This window comes from Prionailurus viverrinus, chromosome C1 (genome assembly GCF_022837055.1).
Source record: "Prionailurus viverrinus isolate Anna chromosome C1, UM_Priviv_1.0, whole genome shotgun sequence".
NCBI lineage: Eukaryota > Metazoa > Chordata > Mammalia > Carnivora > Felidae > Prionailurus > Prionailurus viverrinus.
Genome location: NC_062568.1, coordinates 29,605,987 through 29,632,280, shown reverse-complemented (window position 1 = coordinate 29,632,280; position 26,294 = coordinate 29,605,987). Strand labels below are relative to the sequence as shown.

Genomic DNA, 26,294 nt, shown 5'->3' with positions numbered 1-26,294 from the left:
TGTGTCTCCCTCTCTCACTGCTCCTCCCCCACTCATGCTCTCTCTCTCTCTCTCTCTCCTTCAAAAAAAAAAAAAAAATTAAAAAAAGTTCTGATAAAAGTGTTTTGCATGCTTGGAGTTTTGAATCCAACTGTACTGGTTTGTCTAGGTAGTTTGTACAAACAAACGTGATTATGGTAAAATCAACATTCCTTTAGGAGATCTGAAACTTCAGTAACTATAGCCTGTATGATTGACCCCCCAATAAAAACCCTGAACATCTAGGCTCAAGATATCTTCCCTAGTAGATAACATGATGCACATGTTGTCACAACTCATTACTGGAGGGATTAGCACATCCTGTTCAACTCCACTGGGAGGATTCTTGCAAGCTTGCACCTGGTATCCTCCAGATTTCACCTTATGTGCCTTTTGTTTTGCTGATTTTTATCACTGAACTGTAATAAAGTATAACTGAATATAATGACTTGTGAGTCATTCTAACAAATCATGAAATTTGGGAGTGGTCATAGGAACCCCCAACACTGCTCCAAAGCCCTTTTGACATAAACCTAGTAAATGATGATAGTCTTCTAACTTCCTAAAGGGACAAGAAGTTCCAGGGTGATCAAACATTTCTCCAAGGAATCCTGGCTCCTTTCAATGGGAAATAATAACTCAAAGACTGTATTCTGTATGCTAAAGATGGGCATACCTTGGGGTACCTGGGTGGCTCACTTGGTTAAGCATCTGACTTTGGCTCAGGTCACGATCTCATGGTTTGTGGGTTCGAGCCCTGCATCAAGTTCTGCGCTGACAGCTCAGAGCCTGGATCCTACTTCAGATTCTGTGTCTCCCTCTCTCTCTGCCCCTTCTGCACTCATTCTCTCTCTCTCAAAAATAAATAAAACATTACAAAAAAATTTAAAGATGGGCATACCTTAAATACAACTTATTCCAGGAAATTACACTGAATTTTAGAATAAATCTTTCAAATGCCAAATAAATGTTTAAAGTAGTTGGTATTTAAAGACTCAAGGAAGGCAGAAGTATCTGGATTTGATGACATTCTTACCTCTAAACAATTCTCTTCCTTACCTAGTTAACTGACAAAGTTCAGGAAAAGCTCTTCTGAAGGCAAAAAATATTTGAGTTAATCATTTTAAACTATAATCCAGAACTACAATCAGTAAAAAGCAAAAACAGAAAATTGGATAAAGGGGAATAGAGCAGGGGCAGGCATCTAAGTGCCTAAATATTTCTTCCTTTCTAATCATGACCAATATTCCTTTTTGAATAGTACTAGAAAACAGATGTACTGTTTCTAATTTTAATTACAATTAAAGGTATACAAAGGAGGGGCGCCTGGGTGGCGCAGTCGGTTAAGCGTCCGACTTCAGCCAGGTCACGATCTCACGGTCCGGGAGTTCGAGCCCCGCGTCAGGCTCTGGGCTGATGGCTCAGAGCCTGGAGCCTGTTTCCGATTCTGTGTCTCCCTCTCTCTCTGCCCCTCCCCCGTTCATGCTCTGTCTCTCTCTGTCCCAAAAATAAATAAACGTTGAAAAAAAAAAAAATTTAAAAAATAAAAAAAAAAAAAAAAAAAAAAAAAAAAAAAAGGTATACAAAGGAGGTTATCCTTAAAATTTTTTTTAATGTTTATTTGTTTATTTTGAGACAGATGGAGAATGTAAGCAGGGGAGGGGCAGAGAGAGGGAGAGAGAATCCCAAGCAGGCTCCCCAGTGTCAGTGCAGAGGCTGACATGGGGCTCAAAACCATGAACCTTGATATCATGACCTGAGCCAAAACCAAGAGTCGGACACTTAACTGACTGAGCCACCCAGGCACCCCACTTACCTTTACAATTTATATTTAAAAATTAAGAAAACAGCTAGTCCTATCTGTCACTCTTCTTTACAGTATTATGCTTTTTGTTTTTTAATAAACTCCTTCCCTATGCTAAAGTTAAAAACATAGCCAATCTATATTTTCTCCATAAGGATTTTGTATTACCAGTATTATTTTTTTTAGCTCATACTTATATAGAATTCATTATATGCCAGGCACTATTCTAAGCATTTTTATTTTAAGATTTTGTTTTATATCTTATTTTAAGAGAAAGAGAGGGGGAGAGGGGCAGAGGAAGAGAGAGAGAGAGAGAGAGAGAGAGAGAGAGAGAGAGAGAGAGAGAGAATCTCAAGCAGGCTCCATGGTCGGCACAGAGCCTGATGCAGGGCGTGACCCCACAACCCTGGGATCATGACCTGAGCTGAAACCAAGAGTAGACTGAGCCATCCAGATGCCCCCAAATTTTAAGTAATTTCTACACCCAACATGAGGCTCAAACTCACAACCCCAATATCAAGAGTCACATGCCCTACCAACTGAACCAGTTAGGCATCCCTTAAGCATTTAAAAACATTCATCTACTATTTATAAAAACCCTATGTGGTCAGTGCTGTTCTTATCACCATCTCATAGATGAAGAAGCAGTCACTGACAGGTTACATCACTTAGTCACAAGGTCACATGGCTAGTAAGTGGTGAAGCCATGTCTCATCAATCTAGACTACAAGAACTTTGAACACCTCACCAACCCACAGGATTTCACTTGTTCATTACACTGAGAACATCGTGCTTATTTTACCTGGTAAGATACCTTGGAAAAATACAGGCATGCCAGAGAGTAGAAGAATCACACAAAAATTTAGGAACCTGAGACCTTGAAGAAGTCCCTAGAGGTGTAGTACTAGAGTATGCCAAGATATTCTCTTCAAAATGAAGGACAGGCTGCCATGAATCAGCCCACCACCACCACTTAGAAAGAAACATGGTCCTATATGGACCTCTTTAAAGTCTGGAAACAAAATAAACCATATTTTAAAGTGCTGTTTTGCCCCACTTCCTGAATAGCCCATAAAGCTGCCAGTTTTAAATGGGGCCCAGGACAGAAAAGGCAGTGTAGCAGGCCAGTGTGGCAGTGCAAGATACTTTGTTATTTGGATAGTAAGATCTAGCAAACTCAGTGGCGTTTGAAGTATCGGTGGTGGATGATAAAGCAGCTGTATAAAGTTACCAGTAGGCTCTGATAAGATAATCACACTACAACTAGAGCCCCACACAGAGCAGGGTTTTTCAACCTCAGCACAATTAGCACGTTGGTCACTCCTAACGCCGCAAGGAGCTGTCTTGTACATGGTAGGATGTTTAGCAGTATCCCTGGCCTCTCCCCACTAGATACCAGTAGCACTCCCCTCCAAATTATGATAAACAAAATGTCTTCAAACATTGCCAAATATCCCCTAGGAAGCAATACTGCCCCGGGTTGAGAATCACTGCTTTAGAATAAAGCTGTGTCCTCTGCTGTAGATGATTATGCTACTTTTGAGAAACAGCTCCTTGCTTGGTTTTTGGGTCCTGCTTAAAGAATGACCATGGGGCACAAGTGACCATGTGACCTGATCTACCCTTAAGAACTGGGTGTTCTAACCCACCAGTTGAATGTACTAGCAGCAATCCATCATTAAGTGGAAGTGATACTGTATCAGACAGCTATTTCTATCCTTCAGTGCACAAGATGATAGTTCTCTACCTTATTTAAGTCAAATGTGACCTCATAACTTGCTTTGAACAACAAGCAGAAATGACTCCTCTGGAAGCATTTAATTGCCAATATGCACTCTCCAACGTGTTCTTCCCTTGCCACTATGATTACAGAGCAGAAATAAATATAAAGATGCAATGGTGATCTATCATATAGATAATAGCTGCCCTATAGTCACCCAGGCTTGCAGAATTTTACATGAAAATAAACAAATCTTTTTTTTTTTAATTTTAAGCCATTATTTGAAGATTGGTTATTACCACTACATAAGAAGCTGATCCTGACTTTAAAAAAAAAGAGGAAAAAAAAAAAAAAGAAACTGATCCTATGACTACAAAATGTTATATATACGATGAGGTTAGCACAGGCCCCCAAAGCACAAATAAGCCTTAAAAACAAATGGCTCAAACATCCATGGCATACACTTCACTAAATCTATGAACCTGCAGAGTTCCCTATGATAAAAAAAGAAAGAAGTCAGGCCTGGTTTAAACATGGTTCCATATGACATTGGCATTACCCCTAACAGAGGTGGCCTTGAAACACAGCAGAAAAGGGAAATCCTCCCAGGAGGCAGATATACAAGTAGTTGTATCACAAGGTGGTTGTTCCCTATGCCTGAAGAGAGAGATGACCAGAGGTACATATCTAAGGTTTGGCTACATGGGCTCTGTCATCAGTACTTGCTCAATATGCTCATGAACAAAATGGCCTTGTCAGCAGGAATAGAAATTACCTTGGCTCAACACAGATGCCCCTCACCACTGTTTACCTACAACTCCATGACATGCCAGGCTACCTTACACTTCCATGTATTTACTAGCGACCCTCCTCCTCTCTTGAATGCCTTTCAACTACCCTCTAGCATAACCACCTTACTCTTTCAAGACTCAGATCAGCAGTCACTTCCTCTTTATTCTTTTTTTTAAATTTCTAATGTTTATTTATTTTTGAGAGAGAGTGAGAACGAGTGGGGGAAGCGGCAGAGAGAGAGGGAGACACAGAATCAGAAGCAGGCTCCAGACTCTGAGCCGTCAGCACAGACAGAGCCTAATGTGGGCCCAAACTCACGAACCCGTGAGATTATGACCTGAGCCGACCGCTCAACTGACTGAGCCACTAAGGCGCCCCAGTCACTTCTTCTTTAAAGTCCTTCTTAGCATACAACCCTGTATCCATTCAGAGCCCCTTCTTTCCCCCTCACTCACAAATCCTCAATCTAGAGTCCACAGACTGCCAGGAATCTGTAAACAAAACTCATAAACTTTGATAGGAAAAGAATTATATCATTCTTTTTATTAATCTCTACCTAACATTTATCATTTCATTTGATTACTAATGGTAGGCAAAACAAAAACAAAACAAAAAAAATCCATAGTATTTTCTGTGTCTTGGTCACCAACAGATATCACAGGTAGTTTCATATCAAATTACAGTTATTGCAGACATCAAAATATCATTTATACTCATCATTACTTCATGCCATGTTTTTCTGGTTAAAGACCTTCTGCTCTACACTGGGGGGGGGGGGGAAGCTATTTGCAACAACAGTCTCTCTTCTTAAAAGCACACAAAACATCAAGAGTGATTCTTTTAGGACCTCTTTCTCTAGCCTTTAGGGAAGGGAAACGGCCTTCATTCCTTCTTCTTAGGAAGCAGAGAACAACTGATTTCTTCCCATTAATATTGCTCTTTGAAAGGAGTCATCTCTCCCTCTCCATCTTAAGGCTCTTGGAAATTGATATGGTACACAGAATGACGGTGGTAACTAGTCCTAATAGCACACAGTACTTAATACTTTCCATTCCCAGAAACCTGTATACAAGTTTATTAGTCCTATTATTAAACTCTTGGCTTCTCTAGGACAGGGAACATTCCTCAGCTGTGTTTGTATTTCCAGTTCCAGGCCAGAGCACAGTTAGCACTTAATTCACGTCTAGTGGATGGATGACTTAACAGCAACAAATGGGCAGTCAGCAGCAGAATCAGCAGAGAAGACAGGAAGCAAATATGGCAGAGACTATTAGTTCCCACCCAATATAGATGCCTACCCCTATCCCCATTGATTTGGTCTACATGTTCAGCTAAAAGCCATTTCAGAACCTCACTTATAGCCAAATGACTAAGTTCTGGTAAATGAAATCAGAAGAAATAGTGTGTGGGTAATTCTAGAAAGATTTCTTTCTTTTTTTTTTTTTCAATATTTATTTTGGGGAGAGAAAGCATGAGTGGGGGGGGGGGCAGAGACAGAGGGAGAGAGAGAATCTGAAGCAGGCTCCATGCTGTCAGCACAGAGCCCAACGTGACCTGAGTCAAAGTCGGATGCTCAACTGACTGAGCCACTCAGGTACCCCTAGAAAGATTTCTTAGAAGATGAGAAGTGTGCCCCCTTTGTTCTCCACCTTTTTCTTCAAGTTTCTGATTTTTTTCCACAAGACAAAGAGATGAACTACTATCCCGTTTAAGCAATGGTTATTTCTTGTTTCTAGCAGCCAAACACAATTGCTTACTGATAAGGTAAAAAAGAGACTCCAAGCAACAAATCTGTGATCTAAGATGCCAACAGCCATCTTAGCTATGCTTCAATTTAATGATGATAAAACATAAAATATTTCCACTGAAATAGGGGGTAGAGTAGGAAGGAAGACTAAACAAAGAGCCTGTACTCTGTGAAGGTACAGCACTATTATAGTTCAGCTGGAGGGGTGTTTATAGTAGTGTGATACAGTGACAAGATTTCATAATACTGTACTATAACTTCTTGCCAACATTTGGGAGTTATGTTCTAGAACAGTACTGTGGCTTATAAAACTGTGACTGGCAAGACCAAATTATATGAAAATAAGAAGAAAAAATAAACATTTTGATGAAAGATGTTAAATCAGCTGTTTAAAAGCTGTTTGAATAGGGGTGCCTGGGTGGCTCAGTCAGTTAAGCATCTGACTTTGGCTCAGGTCATGATCTCACAGTTGGTGAATTCAAGCCCCGCATCATGCTCTCTGCTGTCAGTGCAGAGCCTGCTTTGGATCCTATCTCCCTCCTCTGTCTGCCCCGCCTCTGTTGGTTCTCTCCTTCTCTCACTCTCTCTCAAAATAAACAAACTTTAAAAGACAATAATAAGGGACGCCTGGGTGGCTCAGTCGGTTAAGCGTCTGTCTTCGGCTCAGGTCCCTGGAGCCTGTTTCAGATTCTGTGTCTCCCTCTCTCTCTGACCCTCCCCTGTTCATGCTCTGTCTCTCTCTGTCTCAAAAGTAAATAAACGTTAAAAAATTTTTTTTAATTAAAAAAAAAGACAATAATAAAAGCTGTTCGTATAAAAAATATATCAGTGACTTTTCTACAGATTAACCTTCTTCAAGTTCCCAAGTAATGCTGTTGTTGTAAGCATAACAATCAAATAAGGTTGATTTCCTCACATATTATGCAAACTATTCTATTTCACAAAGATTTTGAACCTGCCTTACCTGGATTGCCATTTAACATCTTTTGTACTTGTATTTTTATTTTTACTTGTTAAGTCTCAGCAAAACTTTTCACAGTTCTTAGCAAATATGTCATTTTGGGGGAGTGTTTTTTATCCTTACATTAAGAAAATGGAAAATAATCTGATCTCTCTGTAGATTACTGTTAATAGACTGAATATGTCTCCCCAAAATTCATATAATGAAATACTAACCCCTAATGTAACAGTATCAGAAGGTGGGGCCTTTGGGAAGTGATTAAGTCATGAAGGTAGAGCCCTCATAAGTGGGATAAATACACTTATACAAGAGACCCCAGACAGCTCTCTCCCACTTTTGCCATGTGATAACACAATAAGAGGACAGCCATTTCTGAACCAGGAAGTGTGCTGTCAGTAGAAACACAACTTGCTGGTACATTGACCTTGTACTTCCCAGCTTCCAGAATTGGGAGAAATAAATGTTTGTTGTTTAGGCCGCCTAGTTTATGGTATTTGGTTATAGCAGCTCAAACTGACTGTGACAGAGGTCTTCTTCTATTTCTCCATTCCCCTGAATTTAGGCTAGCTTGGTGAGTTGCTTTTGGAAGGAACATTATGAAAGTTGTGAAGCCTAAGCCCCAAAGAGGGCTTGCAGCCCTGCAGCTTCCACCTTCACTGTTTTAGAATGCTGCCCTGAAAATGCCATGTAAGGATGCCAGACTAGCCTACTAGAGAATGAGAAGCCATACTGAGAAGACTGAAGGACTTTAATGGACAGCCAGCACCAAGTGCAAACATGCGAGTGAGGACACCTTGGACCTTCCAACTCAGTCAGTTCTCCAGGCAGTTTCAACTACATGAGAGTCCAGTGAAACCAACAGAGGTACTGCTCAGTAAACCTACAGAATGATGAAAAATTATCAATCTCTTTGCCCTCAGTCATTAGGTTTTGGCACAGTGGGTTAGGCACCAATATAAAAACAAAACTTTAAAGTAACAATACTTAAAATAGTACCTTAAAGATGAGAAAAATCACTCAAGATTTTTGTTTTTATCTTTAATTCACCTATTGTAGTATTCTGAAGGTCATGCTGACTCCAATGCTTCATTCCACTATGATTTAAAAAAAATAAAATTATGGTGCCTGGATGGCTTAGTCTGTTAAGCATCCAACTTCGGCTCAGGTCATGATCTGTGGTTCACAAGTTCGAGCCCCATGTCAGACTATGCTGACAGCTCAGAGCCTGAAGCCTGCTTCTGATTCTGTCTCCCCCTCTCTCTCTGCCCCTCCCCCGCTCATGCTCTATCTCTCAAAAATAAATAAACATTAAAAAAATGAAATTAATGTATGAAAGTACAACAGGGAACCATTAAAGGATTATGCATGTGGTACACAAGTAATATGTGATGGGCACTTCAGAAAGAGTACTCTGGTTGCACTGTAGAATGGACTGGAGCGAGAAAAGACTGAAGCCAGGGTGACCCATAAGACTGTTGGAATAGTCCTAGTGAAAGGCCTAGAAAGAGGTGAGAGGCCTGAACTATCATTACTGCTGCTGCTACTACTATTATATTTATTGTGTATTTATGATGCACCAAGTACTGTAATAAGAACCTTACTTATATTTCCTCATTTAATCTTTGTAATTACCCTTCAAAATTTTTTTATTTTGAAATAGACTCACAGTAAGTTCCCAAAATATGTGCCAGGAGGTCCCAGGTACCCTTGGTCTACTTTCCCCCAATGGTAACATCTTGCATAACTATGATAAAATATCAAGACCAGGAAATTCACATTGGTACAGTCTACAGAGGTTATTCAGGTTATCACCAGTTATATAAGCACTCATTTGTGTGTGTATGTGTGTGTGTGTGTGTGTGTGTGTAGTTTTGTACAATTTTATAACATATGTATATTTGTGTAACGACTGCCACAATCAAGATACAGAACTGTTCTATCAAGAGGCTCCCCTCTCCCTGGTTCCTAACCCCTGGTAATGATTAATCTGCCCTTCATCACTACAATTTTGTTATTTAAAGAACATTATATACATGGAATCATACAGTATGTAACCTTTTGAGAGTGGCTTTTTTCACTTGAGAGTCTTTCAGGATGTTGTATGTATCAGTAGCTCGTTCTTTTTTATTGCTCGTTCTAGTGGTCCATGGTATAAATGTGCCAGTTTGTGTAACCATTCACTTGTTGAAGAACATTTGAATTGTTTCCAGTTTGGAGCTATTTGTAATAAAGTTGCTATGAACATTTATGTACAGGTTTTGTATGAATATAAGTTTCAATTTCTCTGGAATAAATGCCTAAGAATGCAATTGGACAGTTGTACAACTCTGTTTTTAAACAAAGAAATTGAGGCTACAAATGTAGATCTCAAATTCTAATCTAGATAGTACACCTCTAAGTCCTAACTCTTCATACTTTTTTTAAAGGTTATAGAAATTGAGAGAAGTAAATGGGATTTAAAAAGTAATAAGAAGGTAGAGTCCACAGAACCTAACATTATTGACATGAGGGGTATATGAATAAAAAGTGTCAAAGATAATACAAGGTTCCAGCTTTACCACATAGATGATAAAAGAATAAAACATGAATTCACTTTTAGACATACTTTATTTGAGGGACTTGCAGGTCATTCTCATCTAGAAGGCAATTAGGTTTATAGGATAGGAACCAGAAATCAAGAAAAAGCTCTGGATTAAAGACTCAGATTTAAGAATCATCACATTTAGATGCTAACTGAGCAAACAAAATCAAAAGAACAAGGTACAGAATGACAAGAGATCTGACCACAGAACTCTGAACAGAAACATTCACTCCTAGTGTTTTCCCACAAACAATAAAGCAGTAGGTACTACGATAGACTGCAAATTCATATTAACTTTAGATTTTACAATTATCAAGTAGAAAGAACCACAGTATACTCTCCACTCCCATTTGCATTTAGACAGAAGTAACTACAAAAGGAATACATTCTGATTAAAAAGCTTTATTACTACTGTTTAATACCATAATGGTAGATACATGTCATTTTGCATTTGTCCAATGTACAATACCAAGACTTAACCCTAATGTAAGGTATGGACTTTGGTCCAATTCTAGTTTGGTTCTAAAACTAGATAGCTTTCAGAGACATTAAAAGAACAAGACATGACTAAATATCTGTGCAAATCAGCACAGGTCTGAATCGTGGAAGAAATTAGCTTGGTTTATGGAAAGCAGCTAACTGCCAAGTAAAAACTAATCCAAACCAAAACATTCAACACAATTTTTATTTCTGGAAATTTTAGCTCCTGGCTAGAAAATCTACCCCAAATATGACATTAAATGGTGAAATTTTATTGAGCTATATAAATATTGGTTGATTTGGCAGCCCTTTCTTTTCAAGTGAAAACTACTATTGCTATTTTACACAAGTATGAGAGCCGTGAATTAGATGAATAATTCTAAAGTGGAAGCCAGTGATGAACCATATCATCTAGGAGGGTCTTTTTTTCTTCAAAATATATCTACCTCCCTTCATATTCCCCCTATCTGAAGCGAAGTGGAGGTGATACAATGGAAATGTGCGTATGATTTTTTTTTTTTTTTTTTTTTGCTCCTAGATTATTCTGATACATATGTAACTCGCCACCTTCATGGAGAATTTCTGAATTAGGTCCAACTCTATTTTTAAACACTGTATCAACAGCAGGCAAAGGACCAGAGCTACAAAGAGAAAAGAGCTCAGTAGAAGGCTCAGCAGGTAAGGGCTGTACTCACGCCAGTTGTAAGCCACCTTCAGAGCTTTCTATGCCTGCTCCCTCCAGAATTCATTATGTTACATTTCAGACAATGACAAATACTCCGGTCATCATCCTGAGAAAGCACATAGTCTACTAGCAGGATAAAAATATAAAAAGAAGCGATTTTAAACATGAGAAAAACTAAGAAGCCACAAAGAATGAAAGACAGAAATTCCTCTGTTCTTGCATTAAAAGAACAACAACAAAGTACTTTTTTGTGTGCAGCTAGTAACTTGTTTGGAGACTTTCTGTCCACATTTTATTATTTTAGTGTTTTATTATATAGCATTGGTTTTTCTATTATAAAGCTCAGTCAAGCTGAAAATCTTAATCATTATAGAACTTAATAAAACACTATTAAATGCCAAAACTGTGAATTAAAAACATTCAAACAAACCCAAATCCATATTGCATATCAAGATGGCTTAACAGTTGGGTTAAAAAAGCTTTGAAGGTCTATTTTAGAGCAAAAAATTTTATTTCTTTACACCCAGTGTTTCAAATTCCTTATAAACAGCTCCAATACTGAAATGTGTCAGAAAACTGGGCTTCTAATGATGTGGAAATAATAAGCCAATTATTATTATATTCTAATTCTGACTAGTGTTTTTTAAATCACTTGGTAATTTCCTACCCAATGTTCAACTCTGTTGCATTCTACAATGACACCTACTGGCCATTCAACATCAGCCATTAGTTCTCTAAGACAGCTCTAGCAGGCTGGTTACATAAGAAGAAGAAACACATACATACACACAGAAACACACAGACACGCACACCATCCTGCAAAAAAGCAGAGATTCGTTCACAGGTACTCACACTACAGAAATGCACCCAAAATAGAAGCAGAAGTATTCTTTGTGACTGAGATAGAATTACTCTTGCAAAAAGGTAAAAAGACAATGAGTGAAACACCAAGTATCAAAATTTTTATCTGAAGTACTGATAAATATCTCAGTACTCTAAACATTTCAGAACAAACTCCAATGATCCACCTCTCTTTACCAAATGATATTTAGAGAAAAAAGCAAGTCTTTTAATTTAGGTTCTGGGATATACTAATATAAATTATCATTAATCCAAAAAGGAAAATTATACACTTGCTCATACTACATTAGTCTTTATCTTCTCAGCTACAGGCTACATTTCAATCAGCTTAAATTTTAGCAATTTATAATGCTTCTTTTAAAACACCTCTCCAGTGGGCTATAAAATCAAATTTTATAGCAAAATGTAGTTCGACCTTTGGTAACACCTACGGAATGGAATTCCTATTTTATTCTACATTGCACTGTGCAAACAATTATAAAAACTCAAAAAATGTTAATTTACAGTTAATTATGTCTGTAAATACATTTTACTTCAGTAGGAAAGGTTCAAAGAGCATACTTATTAAATCTAAGAAACAATTCATAACTAGTTCATCAGACTTAAAAAGCAAATTACTTAAAAGATGACTTCCCCGCCCTACCTCCTTCAAACCACCACCTTATTTTCATAGTCCCTAACATTCACAATTCGGGGGGGGGGGGGGGAATCTAGCAACTAATTTTCTAGTCATTTTCCAACTCGCACTTACCTCCTACTATAGATTTTTGCGGCTCTCCACTTTCCTGAAGATTAAAAAAAAAAGTATTTGTAATCAACCTTGACCCTCAAAACAAATAAATTCATGAACTATACAAACACGAACCTAGCCGCTCGTCTCAAACTAACCTTATCTCTCAACCCAAATCCGTATTTGGGATAAGCTCTTCCTGATTACTCTACCCTTCATGCTTCTTCACCTACAGAGACTGCCAAGGTAGAAACCACTCAAACCAACGAAAAAACTATTCTGACACATCAATAGGTTGCAAGACCTCTTCCAAGAGCGACAACCTAGTTATTTGGGTAAATGATAGCCAACGATTACATAATGTATAGCTATAAAGAGTTTGAAGGATCTGACCGCCAGTAAATGTTTCTTCTCCACACACCCTTCCCACCCCGGGAAATGGCCATAAGAAGCAATTCCTAGGATTTCTCTCAGGTGCCTGCAATGCCGCGTCCTTTTCTCTCTTGGAGCTTCATGCAAGGAAGTCGTCCAGCCCTCATGATACCGTCTTGCTCCTGCCTCTCTCCTCTCTCTGCCAGCGCCACCGCAGCCCCCCACGCCCTAGGCCCCCTCGTCGCCCCGCAAGGTTCAGCCTCCACCCGCCTCAGCTGCCTTCTCCTCACGACCCTCCCAAGCTACCTTGTCTACGCGAGGTTCCGGAACCACCAACACTCCAGCTGCCCCCTCCCCAGACCCCCCTCGTCAGTTCCTGCAGCCGAGAGAAGAAAAACCGTCCTGACCTGGCACTCTGCGTCCCCCAAAGACAGCGCCGCCGCCTACCTGTCACCCCGCTGCCTCCGGCTTCTTACCGCCACCGCCTCCCGCAGCAGCCTGCCAACTGCAGCGCAACAACCAGCCTTCCCATTGGGTGAGTCCGCGCTCAACAACTGCCTCACTTATTGGCTGGAGTATGTCTGCGGTCCTCCCCTCTGTGCAGTGTCTAAGGATTCCGGTCTCCAAGCAAGGAAAACATCACTCTTTCCCTGCCATTCTGTCCTCTACAATTACTCTTACCTCAATCAGACCACTGATGCACAGGTGTGCGGAAAAAAATGTCGGCTTCCAGCATTCTCCATGTACCCTCCACTGAGTCCAGGAATCCGTGACCCAGTGCGGAACGTTAAATGGCCTCTCTGCTTTCCTGCGGTAAGTCACTCAGGCGACAATTTCCGTTTCCGCTTGGCTCCGGCTGGAGGGTTAATTGAGTGTCGTGAGAGGTCAGATTGCTGTCAGGTAAATTAGAGTTGGTGGGAGACTTCTTGATCAGGAATAAGAGTGAGACTGTATTCTGGGGATTGTAAAAAAGGGAGAGACTAAACGGGGAAAGATCCTGAGAGTATGTACCTCGAGGGAAGAAGATCGAAGAACTAGCAAGAGAGAACAATGAAGTCCTGGGGTAATTAGGGGTAGTTTGTAGAAGAAAGTGGTGAGAGTTACTGTGCTTGTACTTTTTTCCTCCTTTCCCACCCGCAAACCCCCGCCGCATGTTTTCTGGTTTACCTTTGAACTGAATAAAATCAGAACAGCCTCAAATCTAGAAATTGTAAAATAATAATTGCAATATCTGCCTCACAACAAGCATGTATGGTTTTAGGCAAGGCTTTTCTGGTGTGAATGTTTATGAAGAAAGCAGTGTACGAAAATCACATTCAATTTTATAGAGTGGTTACTATTTTTAAATTACACATAAGTAGGCGCAGGGACTGGAGGGGACACTGAAAGTTCACTTGTCTTTTATTTTCTAATGTTCTTATTCACAAGTTTAAAAATGAGGGGTAGTTGGGATATGTACTTGAAAGTCGTTGGAAAACCATAAAATTGCATGTACTGTAAGTGGCATTATCCTCATTTTTTAAATTGTTTTTAAGCTTTCGTTTTTTAATGTTTATTTATTTTAGAGAGAGCATGAGTGGAGTAGGGGCAGAGAGAGAGAGAAAGAGTAGGAGACACAGAATCCGAAGCAGGTTCCAGGCTGTGAGCTGTCAGCACAGAGCCGGATGGGGTCTCAAACTCAGGAGCTGTGAGATCATGACCTGAGCTGAATGAAGCTGGATGCTCAACCAACTGAGCCACCTAGGCGCCCCTATTATCCTCTTATTTCATAGTTAGGGAAAATATGCCAGCCCAGGTTAGTGGAGGTTGGTCACCAAATTACAGGTTCATTCCAAACACAAGAAGATAGCTTTTTAAAAATTTCATGATCACATGTTCTTTCTTTGTAGCACTAATGACCTTGCTGGATTTTTTTGTCTGAACGGTTCTGAAACTGAAATAATTATCCGTTTGAGTCCTTGGCATAATTTGTTATTTTATCTAATTTTAGTTTTTATTATGAAGTTTACATAACAGAAGGGTGTATAAAACATAAATACGTTTAAATAATTATAATTAAGCAAACCCTGTGTAACCACCCTTCAGGTTAGAAAATAAAGCATTGCCAATAACGTAGAACTTGCATTTTTAGCAGAGGTGATTGCCCTTCAAGGAGGTGAAAATTTGTTCTTGGAGGAGAGGTGAAAAAAAGATCTTAAAGACAAAACAAATAACAAAGACTTCAATGGTTTGTGGCCCTCCAAAGAGCCATGGAACATAAGCAGATATACAGTATATCTGTGGTATTAAAATTTCATTCGAGGGGGAGGAATGAAAACATCATAAGGGAAAAAAAATATCCAAAAATGCTCCTTTGGGGTGCAAGAATTAAAAACTAGATTGAAAAACACTGCCTTAGAAGCTCCCTGTCTGAGCTTCTGTGATTCTACCTCCTTCACCAAGATGTACTACTGTCCTGACTTGTCATAAACATTCACTTTTTTTACTTTACTTTTTTTTTTTTACTTTAATTTTTCCATCTATGATGCATTTCTAAAAAATGAATTGTTTGGCTTTTCAATTTATATAAATGGGATCAAAGTGTATTTATTTTTTTTTTTTACTCTCCTTTATTTGTGAGATTTGTTCATACTTTTGCATGTAGTTTTTCATTAGGTATTCTGTAATGTGTCTATTCCATAATTAATCCATTAATGTGGGATGTTAGGGTCATTTACAGTTTGGGGCTAGCCACATAATGTGGCTAAAAAGATTTTTATAAAATACATATATTGTTAAAAATATATGTATATTTCTATTGTTACATATAAAAAAACATGAGTTAATAACAGTGCTATCCCAATATAAGGCAAGGGCTCATATAATTTACAGTTTTCTAGTAACCATATTAAAAAGGTAAAAAGAAACAATTAATTATATATTTTATCTAACCCAGTATATTCAGATATTATTTCAGGATGTAATCAGTATTAAAAGTTATTAATGAAATATTTTACATTTTCTTTATATCATCTCAAAACCAATGTATTTTACACTTGCAGAATATTTTTGTTTTGTAAGTTTTCATAAATATAAACACTTGATCCAGTGTTTATATTTTGTAAAGTTTACAGTTGAAAAAACAGATTTGTTCACCTGAATTGTTCCAAACACACTTTAAAAATTTTTCAGTAACTGTGGCATCTGGGTTGCTCTGTTGGTTGAGCGATCGGCTTTGGCTCAGATCATGATCTCACGGTGCATGCATTTGAGCCCTGCATCAAGCCTGCTGCTGTCAGCACAGAACCTGCTTCGGATTGTCTGTGCCCCCCCCCCCTTCTCTGCCCCTTCCCCCTTGCACACTTTCTCTCAAAAATAAATAAACCTTAAAAACAAATTTTGTAGGGCACCTGGGTAGCTCCGGCAGTTAAGTATGTGTGTCTGACTTCAGCTCAGGTCATGATCTTGTGGTTTGTGGGTTCGAGCCCTGTGTTGGGTTCTGTGCTGACAGCTCAGAGCTTGGAGCCTGCTTCAGATTCTGTCTGTCTGTCTGTCTGTCTCTCTCTCTCTCTCTCTCTGCCCCGCTCATTCTCCTCTCTCTCTCTCAAAAATAATAAGTAAACATAAAAAAAAATTTCCAATAACTGACTTGAGGATCCGATTTTAAATTTAAATTAAAATGACATAAAAATTCTAGCCACACTTTAAGTCCTAGTGGCTATGATACTGAATAGTGCAGGTCTAGACCTTAAGGTATTCAGATGTTCAACATTTCTAGGTCAGGCCAGTTTTTCACAATGGTTGTGCTAAGTCACATTTTTACCACCTGGGTACGAAAGTGGAAAGCACATCACAATGTGTTTTCCCCAAATCTCACAATCTTGCAAGGTAGGTTTTATGCTCATGTTATATGAGGAAACAAGTTCAGAGAGATTAAATGATAGGCCCAGGAGTTTATAGCTATTAATGGTGCATCCAGGACTTGATGTCAGATCTATATAGGACTAAAGTCTGCACTTAAGCAGAATTCTGAACTTCCTTCAAGTGATCAGGATATCATTGTTTGATTTATGACTATTGGAAGTGGAAATAATTTTTTTTCCTGTGTTTGTATTTTTTTTTAATTATATTTTTTATTTTTTTAAATTTACATCCAAATTAGTTAACATATAGTGAAACAATGATTTCAGGAGTAGATTCCTTGGTGCCCCTTACCCATTTAGCCCATCTGCCCTCCCACAACCCCTCCAGCAACCCTCAGTTTGTTCTCCATATTTATGAGTCTTTTCTGTTTTGTCCCCCTCCCTGTTTTTATATTATTTTTGTTTCCTTTCCCGTATGTTCATCTGTTTTGTCTCTTAAAGTCCTCATATGAGTGAAGTCATTTCTTTCTCTGACTAATTTCACTTAGCATAATACCCTCCAGTTCCATCCACATAGCTGCAAATGGCAAGATTTCATTCTTTCTGATTATCGAGTAATACTCCATTGTATGAATATAAGTGGAAATAATTTTTAAAAGAAAACAAAAGTTTCCCTAGAAATTGTGTTCAACTTTTTGAAAAGTCGTTGAAATATTTGATTTAGTAAGGGACTCTTTCTGAAATATTTTAATGAGGTAAAAGAGAAAACACATTGAATTTATTAAAAGAAATTAGGAGAAATGAGTGTATGTATACTTTCATGTTTTCTTTCAAAGATTTATCTCTCACATTACTTAGTATTTTGAACATAGTAATATTGTAACTTTGAAATAGCCTTCATGCATGGTAATGCTTCCATTTTCATTTTCCCAAGTCAAGCTATTTTATCAAAAAATGTTGATGTTTTGTATTCTTTTCCAAGTATATCGATGGTCAATTAGAGTTAATATTCTAGAATTGATATTTGCCAAAATGAGGGTTTGTCTTGTAATCTCTTTAAAAATTTTTGAATGAAACATCAAACAAAAAAAGTTTTTTAAAACATGGTTTGAAGAAGCCAAGACATCATTCTAATTAAATACTTCTAAAATTATTTCTTTTATAATAATGTATTGAATCTCAAAAGTTAGCCTGAAATCTGAAACTGTAATTTTTTTCCCTTTATATTATTGAATCCACCAAATAATAATAATAATGAAATAATGGATCAAATGTTTTCACTTGAAATTGTGAATGTTGTTCTAGCTTGTGTTTGGTAGCTTGTTTTTTATTCTTTTTTAAATGTAAAAAACATCAAACTAATGTTTTGTGATTATCTTAATATGTCTAAATATAAGGGTTGGTTAATTTGTCAGAATTACTATGTATAATTCCCACCCTCCCCCCATATTCTGAGAACTATTTTTTAATGGTATGAGCATTTCACATAATGTGTCTTTAGTATACACTATGTAATAATTACCTTTGTCTTCTAAAATGCAGTGTAAGAGCCCTGCCTTATTATTTGGCCTGTTCATAGTTATAAATGCAGAAATAATGGTAGTGATTATTTGGTTTGGTTTTATTTCTGGAGAGTGGTGATTATAGAATTGCTACTGGTAACCTTAAAGAAAAGGGGGTATTAATTCATACCCCCTTAATTTGAAATTAATAGCAATTTAACTGGGGACTGACCTGAAATTTATTTTTACATTATCTATAACAGTAACACTAGTGGGTGGGGCTCCTGCCTGGCTCAGTCAGTAGAGCATGTGACTCTTGATCTGGGGGTGTCAAGCCCCACCTTGAGTGTAGAGATTATAAATAAATAAACAAACAAAAAACACTAGTAAATTTGGTCTTTATTATAACCATTACAGGCATATTTTATTTAAGGAGACTTTGGAGTCCTAAGGTCTCCATTGATCTAATTCAGTAGTCAGCGAACCAAAGCCTGCTGGGCAAATCCAGCCCATTGCCTGTCTGTGTACTGCCCGTGAGCTGAGACTGGTTTTTACAGATGAACGTTTGGAATGAATTTGATAACTAAGGAACACTAACTTTATGCCCCAGTTAAGCAAAATACTATCCCTAAAAAAAGGGAATTTCATTTTTTTCATCAGACCTGTTTTACAAAAAATTGTACTCAGTTATTCTTATATTTTGAAAAAAATTTTTTCTCTCATTATGTAACTACTTACAAAACACCCTTTTTAAAAAATCTTTATTTATTTATTGTTTGAGAGAGAGAGAGAGAGCAAGCCAGGGAGGAGCAAAGAGAGACAGGGAGAGAGAAATTCTAAGCAGACTCTGCACTGAAGGTGGGGCTCCAGCTCACAAACAGATCATGACTTGAGCTGAAACCAAGATTCAGACGCTTAACTGACTGAGCCACCCAGGCGCCCCACCTACAAAATATCCTTGATTTTACCTTTTGTTTCACAAAGGCCAAGATATTTACTATCTGGCTCTTTACAGAAAAAGTGCATATGATCTTAAATACTTAAACACAGTAACACTGCATTTTAAAAGAATCATCTAAACAAAGCAGGTAACAAAACAGTATGTACAACATTGTCGCTATGCATATTTACACATTATAAAAGGACTAGAAAGAAGGAACAGTATTATTGCTTGGAAGTTAGAGGCAAGGGCTGTGAAACCAAACTGCAAGGTTCAAAACCAGTTGGACCATTTACCACTTTTGTTACCTTCAGAAAGTTGCCTTATTGGAGCTTCATTGTCTCCATCTGTAAAATGGTGACAGTTACTGGAATTTAAGTTCAAAGAGTTGTTTTAGGAGTAATGGAGTTAATACATGTTAAAGCACTTTGGTGCTCCTGGCAGAGAGCACAATAAATGTTTGCTGTTCTTAAAATGAAAGGAACAAAAGTTAAATGGCTATCTCTGAATGGTGGGAATATTGACTTTTTCTTTTTAAAATTTGTACATGTGTATTTCCTAAGTGAACATAAACTAGTTATGTAATAAGATGCTGTTTGTAAAACCTATTAACTCAGAATTTTCAAGTATTTATTTGACTCTTCTTTTAAAATATTAACAAATGTTTAGGTATTTTATATCTACAATTTGCATAGTAAACTTGGGTGCTTGATATCTACCATCTGCATATTTCTCTTTTATGTTAATCTTATCGTTTAGACATGGCCCATGGACATGGACATGAACATGGTCATAGTAAACTAAAACTTCCAGATTATAAACAATGGAAGATAGAAGGGACACCATTAGAAACTGTCCAGGAGAAGCTGGCTGCACGAGGGCTAAGGGATCCATGGGGCCGGTAAGAATAATTAAATAATTCAGATAGAATTTATTCTAGAGGATCAGTATCTAAGTTCCTTTTCTTTCTTTTTTTTTAATTGTTTTAGCTATTCTTGGTTCTTTGTATTTACATTTAAATTTTAAAACGAGCTTTTCAGTTTCTACTAAGGCTGCTTGAATTTTAATTGAGATCACATTAACTCATAGCTCAATTAGGGATAATTGATGTCTTAACAAGTTGAATCACTATATAGTATACCTGAAACTAATACTACACTGTCTGTTAACTAACTGGAATATAAATAAAAACTAAAAAAAAGAAACTTGGTGTCTTAACACTATTGAGTCTTGAAGTCTATGGACAGTTTAGATTCTGTTTAATTTTCTCAGCAGTGTTTTATTTTGTATACAAGTCTTATGTAGATTTTGTTAATTTTATCTTGAATTCCATATTTTTGTGCTATTGTAAATGGTATTGTTAAACATAAATTTTCAGTTTTCTTTGCTAATATGTGAAAACACAATTGAGTTTTATAGATTGACTTTGTATCTTGTTACTTTGCTAAATTCACATTTTTCTTCTAACAGATTTTTTTTACAGATTTCTAAGAATTTACTTAATGATCCTTTTGTCTAAAATCAGTGTTACTTCCTCCTTTTCAATTTGTAAACTTTTTATTTCTTGTATTATTACTCTGGCTAACACTGCTAGTATAATGTTGAATAAAAGTGGTGTAAGCAGACATCCTTGCCGTGTTGCTAATTGGGGGAAAGCATTCAGTCTTTCACCACTAAATATATTAGTTGGAGGGTGGTCATAGATGCCCTTCATCAAGTTGTGGAGTTCTCTTTAGTGGTAAATGCTTTTTCTGCAGCTACTGAGATGCTCACATTGTTTTTTTGTTCTGTTAATATGATGAATTACTCTTACTGATTTTATTTATTTATTTTTTCCAACGTTTATTTATTTTTGGGACAGAGAGAGACAGAGCATGAATGGGGGAGGGGCAGAGAGAGAGGGAGACACAGAATCGGAAACAGGCTCCAGGCTCTGAGCCATCAGCCCAGAGCCTGATGCGGGGCTCGAACTCATGGACCGCGAGATCGTGACCTGGCTGAAGTCGGACGCTTAACCGACTGCGCCACCCAGGCGCCCCTCTTATTGATTTTAAAATCTCAAACCAAATCTTGCATTCCTGAACTATAAACCTTTCATCATGATGTTAGTATCCTTTCATATATTACTGGATTCAGTTTTCCAAAATTCTGTGGAGAATATTTGCATCTATGTTCATGATGGATATTATTCTATAGTTTTCTTCTGATATCTTTGTCTGGATTTGGTATCTGAATTAGATGTGATTAGCTGTCATGTATTCTAGTAAGTCAGATTTTTTAGAGTTTAAGTGTATTTTGTTTTTTATAACATGATTTTTTCCACTTATTCATCCCTATCTGTGAGAGACTTTTTTTCACTAAGGGCTTTGACTTCTGTTTACTTCTCTGTTCAGGATACTCTGAAGAATGATTGCCAGAGCAGGAAGTCAGTCTTCTAAAGCTCAGTCTGCTATGACAGGGAAAAGCTGTGAGCCTCTGGAATAGTAATAATAATGTTGAGTGTTACATACCCTCTGTGCCAGAATATATCATACTTTACCCTGTTTAATCTTTATAATAACACTATAAGGTAGATAGTAATCATCATTGAGTAAAAGTGGAAGCGAGCCCTGACAGGTTAAGTAACTTGTACAGCCTAAGAGGCTGTGAAGAATCTAAGTGGCAGAGCAAAGTTTAATACCCAAGTTTCTAACTTCTCTTTGTATGATGCTGTAATGACTGTTATGGGCAAAGCCACACAGGTGACCAGTAATGAATAGGCTGAAGTGAGTCTTACATTTGGGAATTCTATGAAATCCTGATTGATTATTAATGGCTGTGAAGTGTGAAATCATCAAGTCTTTTTTCTTCTGTTTTATATGTGAAACGTGGGCATATAGACCTAATTATCTTATGTCACAAAAGACTCCTATTGTGATCCACTTAGATTATCTTATATAGGGTTGCATTTAAGTCTGTTAGATGAAAATTAAGTCTGTTTTACTCAGTGAATGTACATAAGTTATGTGTGATTATAATTTTCCCTTTTTTTTCCTCTAGCAATGAAGCTTGGAGATACATGGGTGGCTTTGCAAACAATGTTTCCTTTGTTGGTGCATTATTAAAAGGATTCAAATGGGGATTTGCTGCATTTGTGGTAGCTGTAGGGGCTGAATATTACCTGGAGTCCCAGAAAAAAGAGAAGAAGCATCATTGAAGATAATACCTGAAAGTATCTTAAAGGCTTCTTAACTCTCCTATAAAAATAAGATTTCTTCAATGTAGCCTACTCATCTGTGTGTTTTTCCCTAAAAATACTATTAAGATTTAATAAAGTATGAATACATTTGCTGGTCTTTTTTGTCATTAAAAAAAAAAAAATGTCTTGCAGCATGTGGGTGGCTCAGTTGGTAGAGCATGGGACTCTAGATCTTGGGGTCATGGGTTCAAGCCCCACATTTGGTGTAGAGATTATTTAAAGTCTCAAGCCATATCAGATTTGGTTTGAAATATGTGGGGGATTGAGTACCAGCAGTTGTGCATTCTGCACAATCAGAACATTAGCATATATCTGACCAAATGGATATGTTTTAACAGGTTTTGTTTTCTGTTTTTTCAGGTTTTTTTAGTTGTCATAATGTTTGCCATCTAACTACTTTTAAGTGTGCAGTCTGTAGTACTAAATACATTTAAAATGTGTAACCATAACTACCATCCATCCCCATAACTTTTCATCTTTTAAAATGAAAGTCTACACCTATTAAATAAGTCCCCATTTCCCCATCTCCCGGCCCTTGGCAACCACTGTTCCACTTTCTGTCTCTATAATTTTGACTACTCAAAAGTACCTGCTAAATGGAACCATAAAGTATTTGTCCCTTTGTAACTGGCTTGTTTCACTTAGCATAATGTCCTCAAGTTTCATCCATATTGTAGCATGGGTCAGAATTTCCTTTCTTTTTATTTATTTTTTTTTTATTTTATTTATTTATTTATTTATTTTTAAAATTTTTTTTCAATGTTTATTTATTTATTTATTTATTTATTTTAAATTTTTTTTTTTTCAACGTTTATTTATTTTTGGGACAGAGAGAGACAGAGCATGAACGGGGGAGGGGCAGAGAGAGAGGGAGACACAGAATCGGAAACAGGCTCCAGGCTCTGAGCCATCAGCCCAGAGCCCGACGCGGGGCTTGAACTCACGGACCGCAAGATCGTGACCTGGCTGAAGTCGGACACTTAACCGACTGCGCCACCCAGGCGCCCCATTTCCTTTCTTTTTAAATCTGAATAGTATTCTATTGTATGTGTATGCTAAATTTTGCTTATCCATTCAACCATTGATGGACACATGGTTTGCTTCTACATTTTATCTATTGTGAATAATGCTACTATGAACATGAGTGCACTCCAGTATGTTTTTAGATGGGATTTGGCCTTGCTGTTTTTACCATCCTCCGCAGGTGGTGTAGATTATACTATAAAACAATTTACAGCCCAGTTCTGGTTGACATATCCATGTACTGTGTTCATTTTTCTTTATTGTGATGTTATCTACTCTTGCCTTAGTTCTCATTATCCTCATGATGTGAAAAGTTTGACATTTTTCCCCTGTATTTCTAACAATAAACCACATTTTTCCTACATTGAATTTTTAAATTTTAATTAAATTTCTAAGTAAAGTTGAGACTTAAAACTGAGCTTGTTTTAATAGAGAGGTAATATTTTTTCTTGAATAACAAAGTTAATATAAAGTAAAGTTGAGACTTAAAACTGAGCTTGTTTTAATAGAGAGGTAATATTTTTTCTTGAATAACAAAGTTAATATAAAACTCCAGGATATTTTTTTCCTTTGTTAATTTCTTCTTTATAAACCTAAACTTGAGAAATCAGTACATACATGAGGTAAGAATTCCTAATAAGCTGATAGTAGTAAATGGAATGTGGTTAAATGAAATAATAAAAAAAGACTGCAAAAGATAAGGAAGGTGTTTAAAAAGGAACAAAGAGCAAGAGGAAAAATAAAAATAGCAAGATGGTAGATTTAAACTTAATCATATGAATAATTACATTAAATGTAAGTGGTCTAAAATTGAAACTCTAAAACTTTCCAATTAAAACACAGCTTGTTAGGGGCACCTGACTGCCTCAGTTGGTGGAGCATATGACTCTTGATCTTGGGGGTGTGAATTTGAGCCCCACATTGAGTGTAGAGATTAAAATCTTATGGGTACCCTCTGTCTCTCACTCTCAAAAATAAACATAAAAAGACAAAACTATCAAAGCTCACTTAAAAAGTAGGTAACCTGGGGTGCCTGGCTTGCTCAATCAATATAGTGTGTGACTCTTGATCTCAGGGTCATAAGTTCAAGCCCCACGTTGGGTGTAGAACTTACTTAAAAAAAAAAAAAAAAAGTAGATACCCTGAATAGCTATGAGTAAACTCATTTGCTGGGTTAGGTGCAGAAAAGATGGAAAGTGCAGTGCTTGACACATTTATGATAGAGAAAAACAATTTTTTTCTCCTATTTTTGAGTTTTATCACAATTTTTTCTGGAAGCAAGGAGTGAAGTTTTCCTTATATTCTATTAATATGAAAACTATTGCTTTAATTCCTTGGGAGCTGCAAAGCACACAAATCACTCATCTTAGCTACTGCCATTGCTTGGACTAGAACCAGTTAAATGTGATACTCATTCTTAAAATGTATGATCAAAGGACAATTGGAAATAATGTGAATTCAGTATTAGCCTCATAAATAAGCACTGTAGATGATTATATGTAAAAGTATTAGCCCCATTTTGTATGTAAGGCAAGTCCATAGTAAAGTAACAAAGCCTATGATGGCACAGCTAGTAAGTTCCAGAGTTAAATTTTCGACCCAGGTCTGACTCCATAGTAACCACTATATTACATTAGCTATCATGTTGGTATGTGATAAGTAGTATAAGATGCCATAGAATTATTCTTTTCGATATTTTCTCAGAACTATCTAATTATGCTTGAAGTAAACTGTAAGGATTTTTAAAAATCTAAATTATGGCATGTAATATTTAATGAAAAACAACAAATAGTGAATATAGTAATTTTTCTGTATTCCTGTACTTTGTTTTGCTTTTAAAGTTTATTTAATTTAGAGAGCTAGAGAGAGAACACACACGTGCACATGGGGCAGAGAGATAGGGAGAGAGAGAATCCCAGGCAGACTCTGTGCTGTCAGACTGTCAGCATGGAGCCTGACACGGGGGCTCAACGTGAGACTCAAGTTGGGGCTCATGGTTGGGAACCATGAGATCATGACCTGAGTTGAAATCAAGGGTCAGATGCTCAACCGACAGAGCCACCCAGGTGCCCCTGTATCCCTGTACTTTGAAGGAAACTCTATTTTGATACACCTAATGAAAGAGGTTCACACATTTTTAAAAAAGTAACATGAGAGAGCACTTCAGGGGACAAGGTGGTATAGAGAATATATGTAAAGACAAAAACATGGAAAGAATAGGAACTTAACCATGTGAGTGGTTAATATGATAGAAGAAAAAATTAGAAGAAAATGAAAAAGGAAAAGAAGGGTTTGCAGGATATTGGCATGATGGAAGCAGTAGAAACAAGCAGAACTTAGTGTTCAATATATATTTACAGCCATGGGGTGTATTTACAGTCATCCACTTGCTGCTTCCATCAAATGTAGATTTTTTTTTTTAACTTTTTTTTTCAACGTTTATTCATTTTTGGGACAGAGAGAGACAGAGCATGAACGGGGGAGGGGCAGAGAGAGAGGGAGACACAGAATCGGAAGCAGGCTCCAGGCTCTGAGCCATCAGCCCAGAGCCCGACGCGGGGCTCGAACTCACGGACCGCAAGATCGTGACCTGGCTGAAGTCGGACGCTTAACCGACTGCGCCACCCAGGCGCCCCCATCAAATGTAGATTTTAATGATACTGTGGAAATGAAGATGCTATATATTGGGTTTTAAAGGAAATGCAGTCTGATATTAATGTAAATTTGTTTAACTTCATAGAAAGAGGATATTGGCAAGGCCTGCTTAATTAGGAGCTAGAGAGAAGTATTCCAGTAAAAATAATTTCAGTGCTATCCTTGATTCTTCTCCTTCTCTTCCCTATTTCTGATATTTACCATTTTTCTTTTAAAAAGTTGGTTATCAGATTATAGATTCATTTTCTAACATGATGGTCCCCCAAATGGAATATACATAACTCAGGGAATGTGCAAGACCATCTACTGGGGAGAGAAAACATTTAAGCTTACATACGTATTT

The 26,294-nt window shown here is 37.3% G+C and overlaps 2 protein-coding genes across 9 annotated transcripts in view; one reads left to right on the top strand and one right to left on the bottom strand.

Annotated features, from left to right (window-relative positions):
• The window catches only part of HYCC2 (hyccin PI4KA lipid kinase complex subunit 2), a 91,445-nt gene extending 77,889 nt beyond the window's left edge, over positions 1-13,556 (bottom strand). For 2 of the 6 annotated variants that reach the window (XM_047870069.1, XM_047870076.1), the window contains exons 1-2: positions 13,199-13,294; positions 12,401-12,434 (exon numbers count right to left, since the gene is read on the bottom strand). The gene's annotated coding sequence lies outside the window, so the exon portion shown is untranslated. Of the gene's footprint in view, positions 1-12,400; positions 12,435-13,158; positions 13,295-13,432 lie in introns of those variants that run through there. The other 4 variants (XM_047870071.1, XM_047870070.1, XM_047870075.1 and 1 more) reach the window with 4 other exon arrangements.
• On the top strand, positions 13,427-22,363 carry NDUFB3 (NADH:ubiquinone oxidoreductase subunit B3). 3 transcript variants are annotated; one of them, XM_047870079.1, is made up of 3 exons: positions 13,427-13,564; positions 19,795-19,936; positions 22,075-22,363. In XM_047870079.1, the coding sequence occupies exons 1-3, from the start codon at positions 13,543-13,545 to the stop codon at positions 22,229-22,231; spliced, it is 321 nt and encodes a 106-aa protein (XP_047726035.1). In that variant the 5' UTR covers positions 13,427-13,542; the 3' UTR covers positions 22,232-22,363. The 3 variants fall into 3 exon arrangements, with proteins under 3 accessions (XP_047726035.1, XP_047726037.1, XP_047726036.1); XM_047870081.1 differs by lacking the exon at positions 13,427-13,564 and adding an exon at positions 13,578-13,651; XM_047870080.1 differs by lacking the exon at positions 13,427-13,564 and adding an exon at positions 13,658-13,814.
• Positions 22,364-26,294: the final 3,931 nt, after the last annotated feature.

What these genes read in the sequence shown, in the direction of transcription:
- NDUFB3 (XM_047870079.1), top strand. Translation starts at nt 13,543, where the DNA reads ATGGCCTCTCTGCTTTCCTGCG. An exon ending in GGCCTCTCTGCTTTCCTGCG is followed by an intron (nt 13,565 to 19,794) that starts GTAAGTCACTCA and finishes CTTATCGTTTAG; the next exon opens with ACATGGCCCATGGACATGGA. An exon ending in CTAAGGGATCCATGGGGCCG is followed by an intron (nt 19,937 to 22,074) that starts GTAAGAATAATT and finishes TTTTTCCTCTAG; the next exon opens with CAATGAAGCTTGGAGATACA.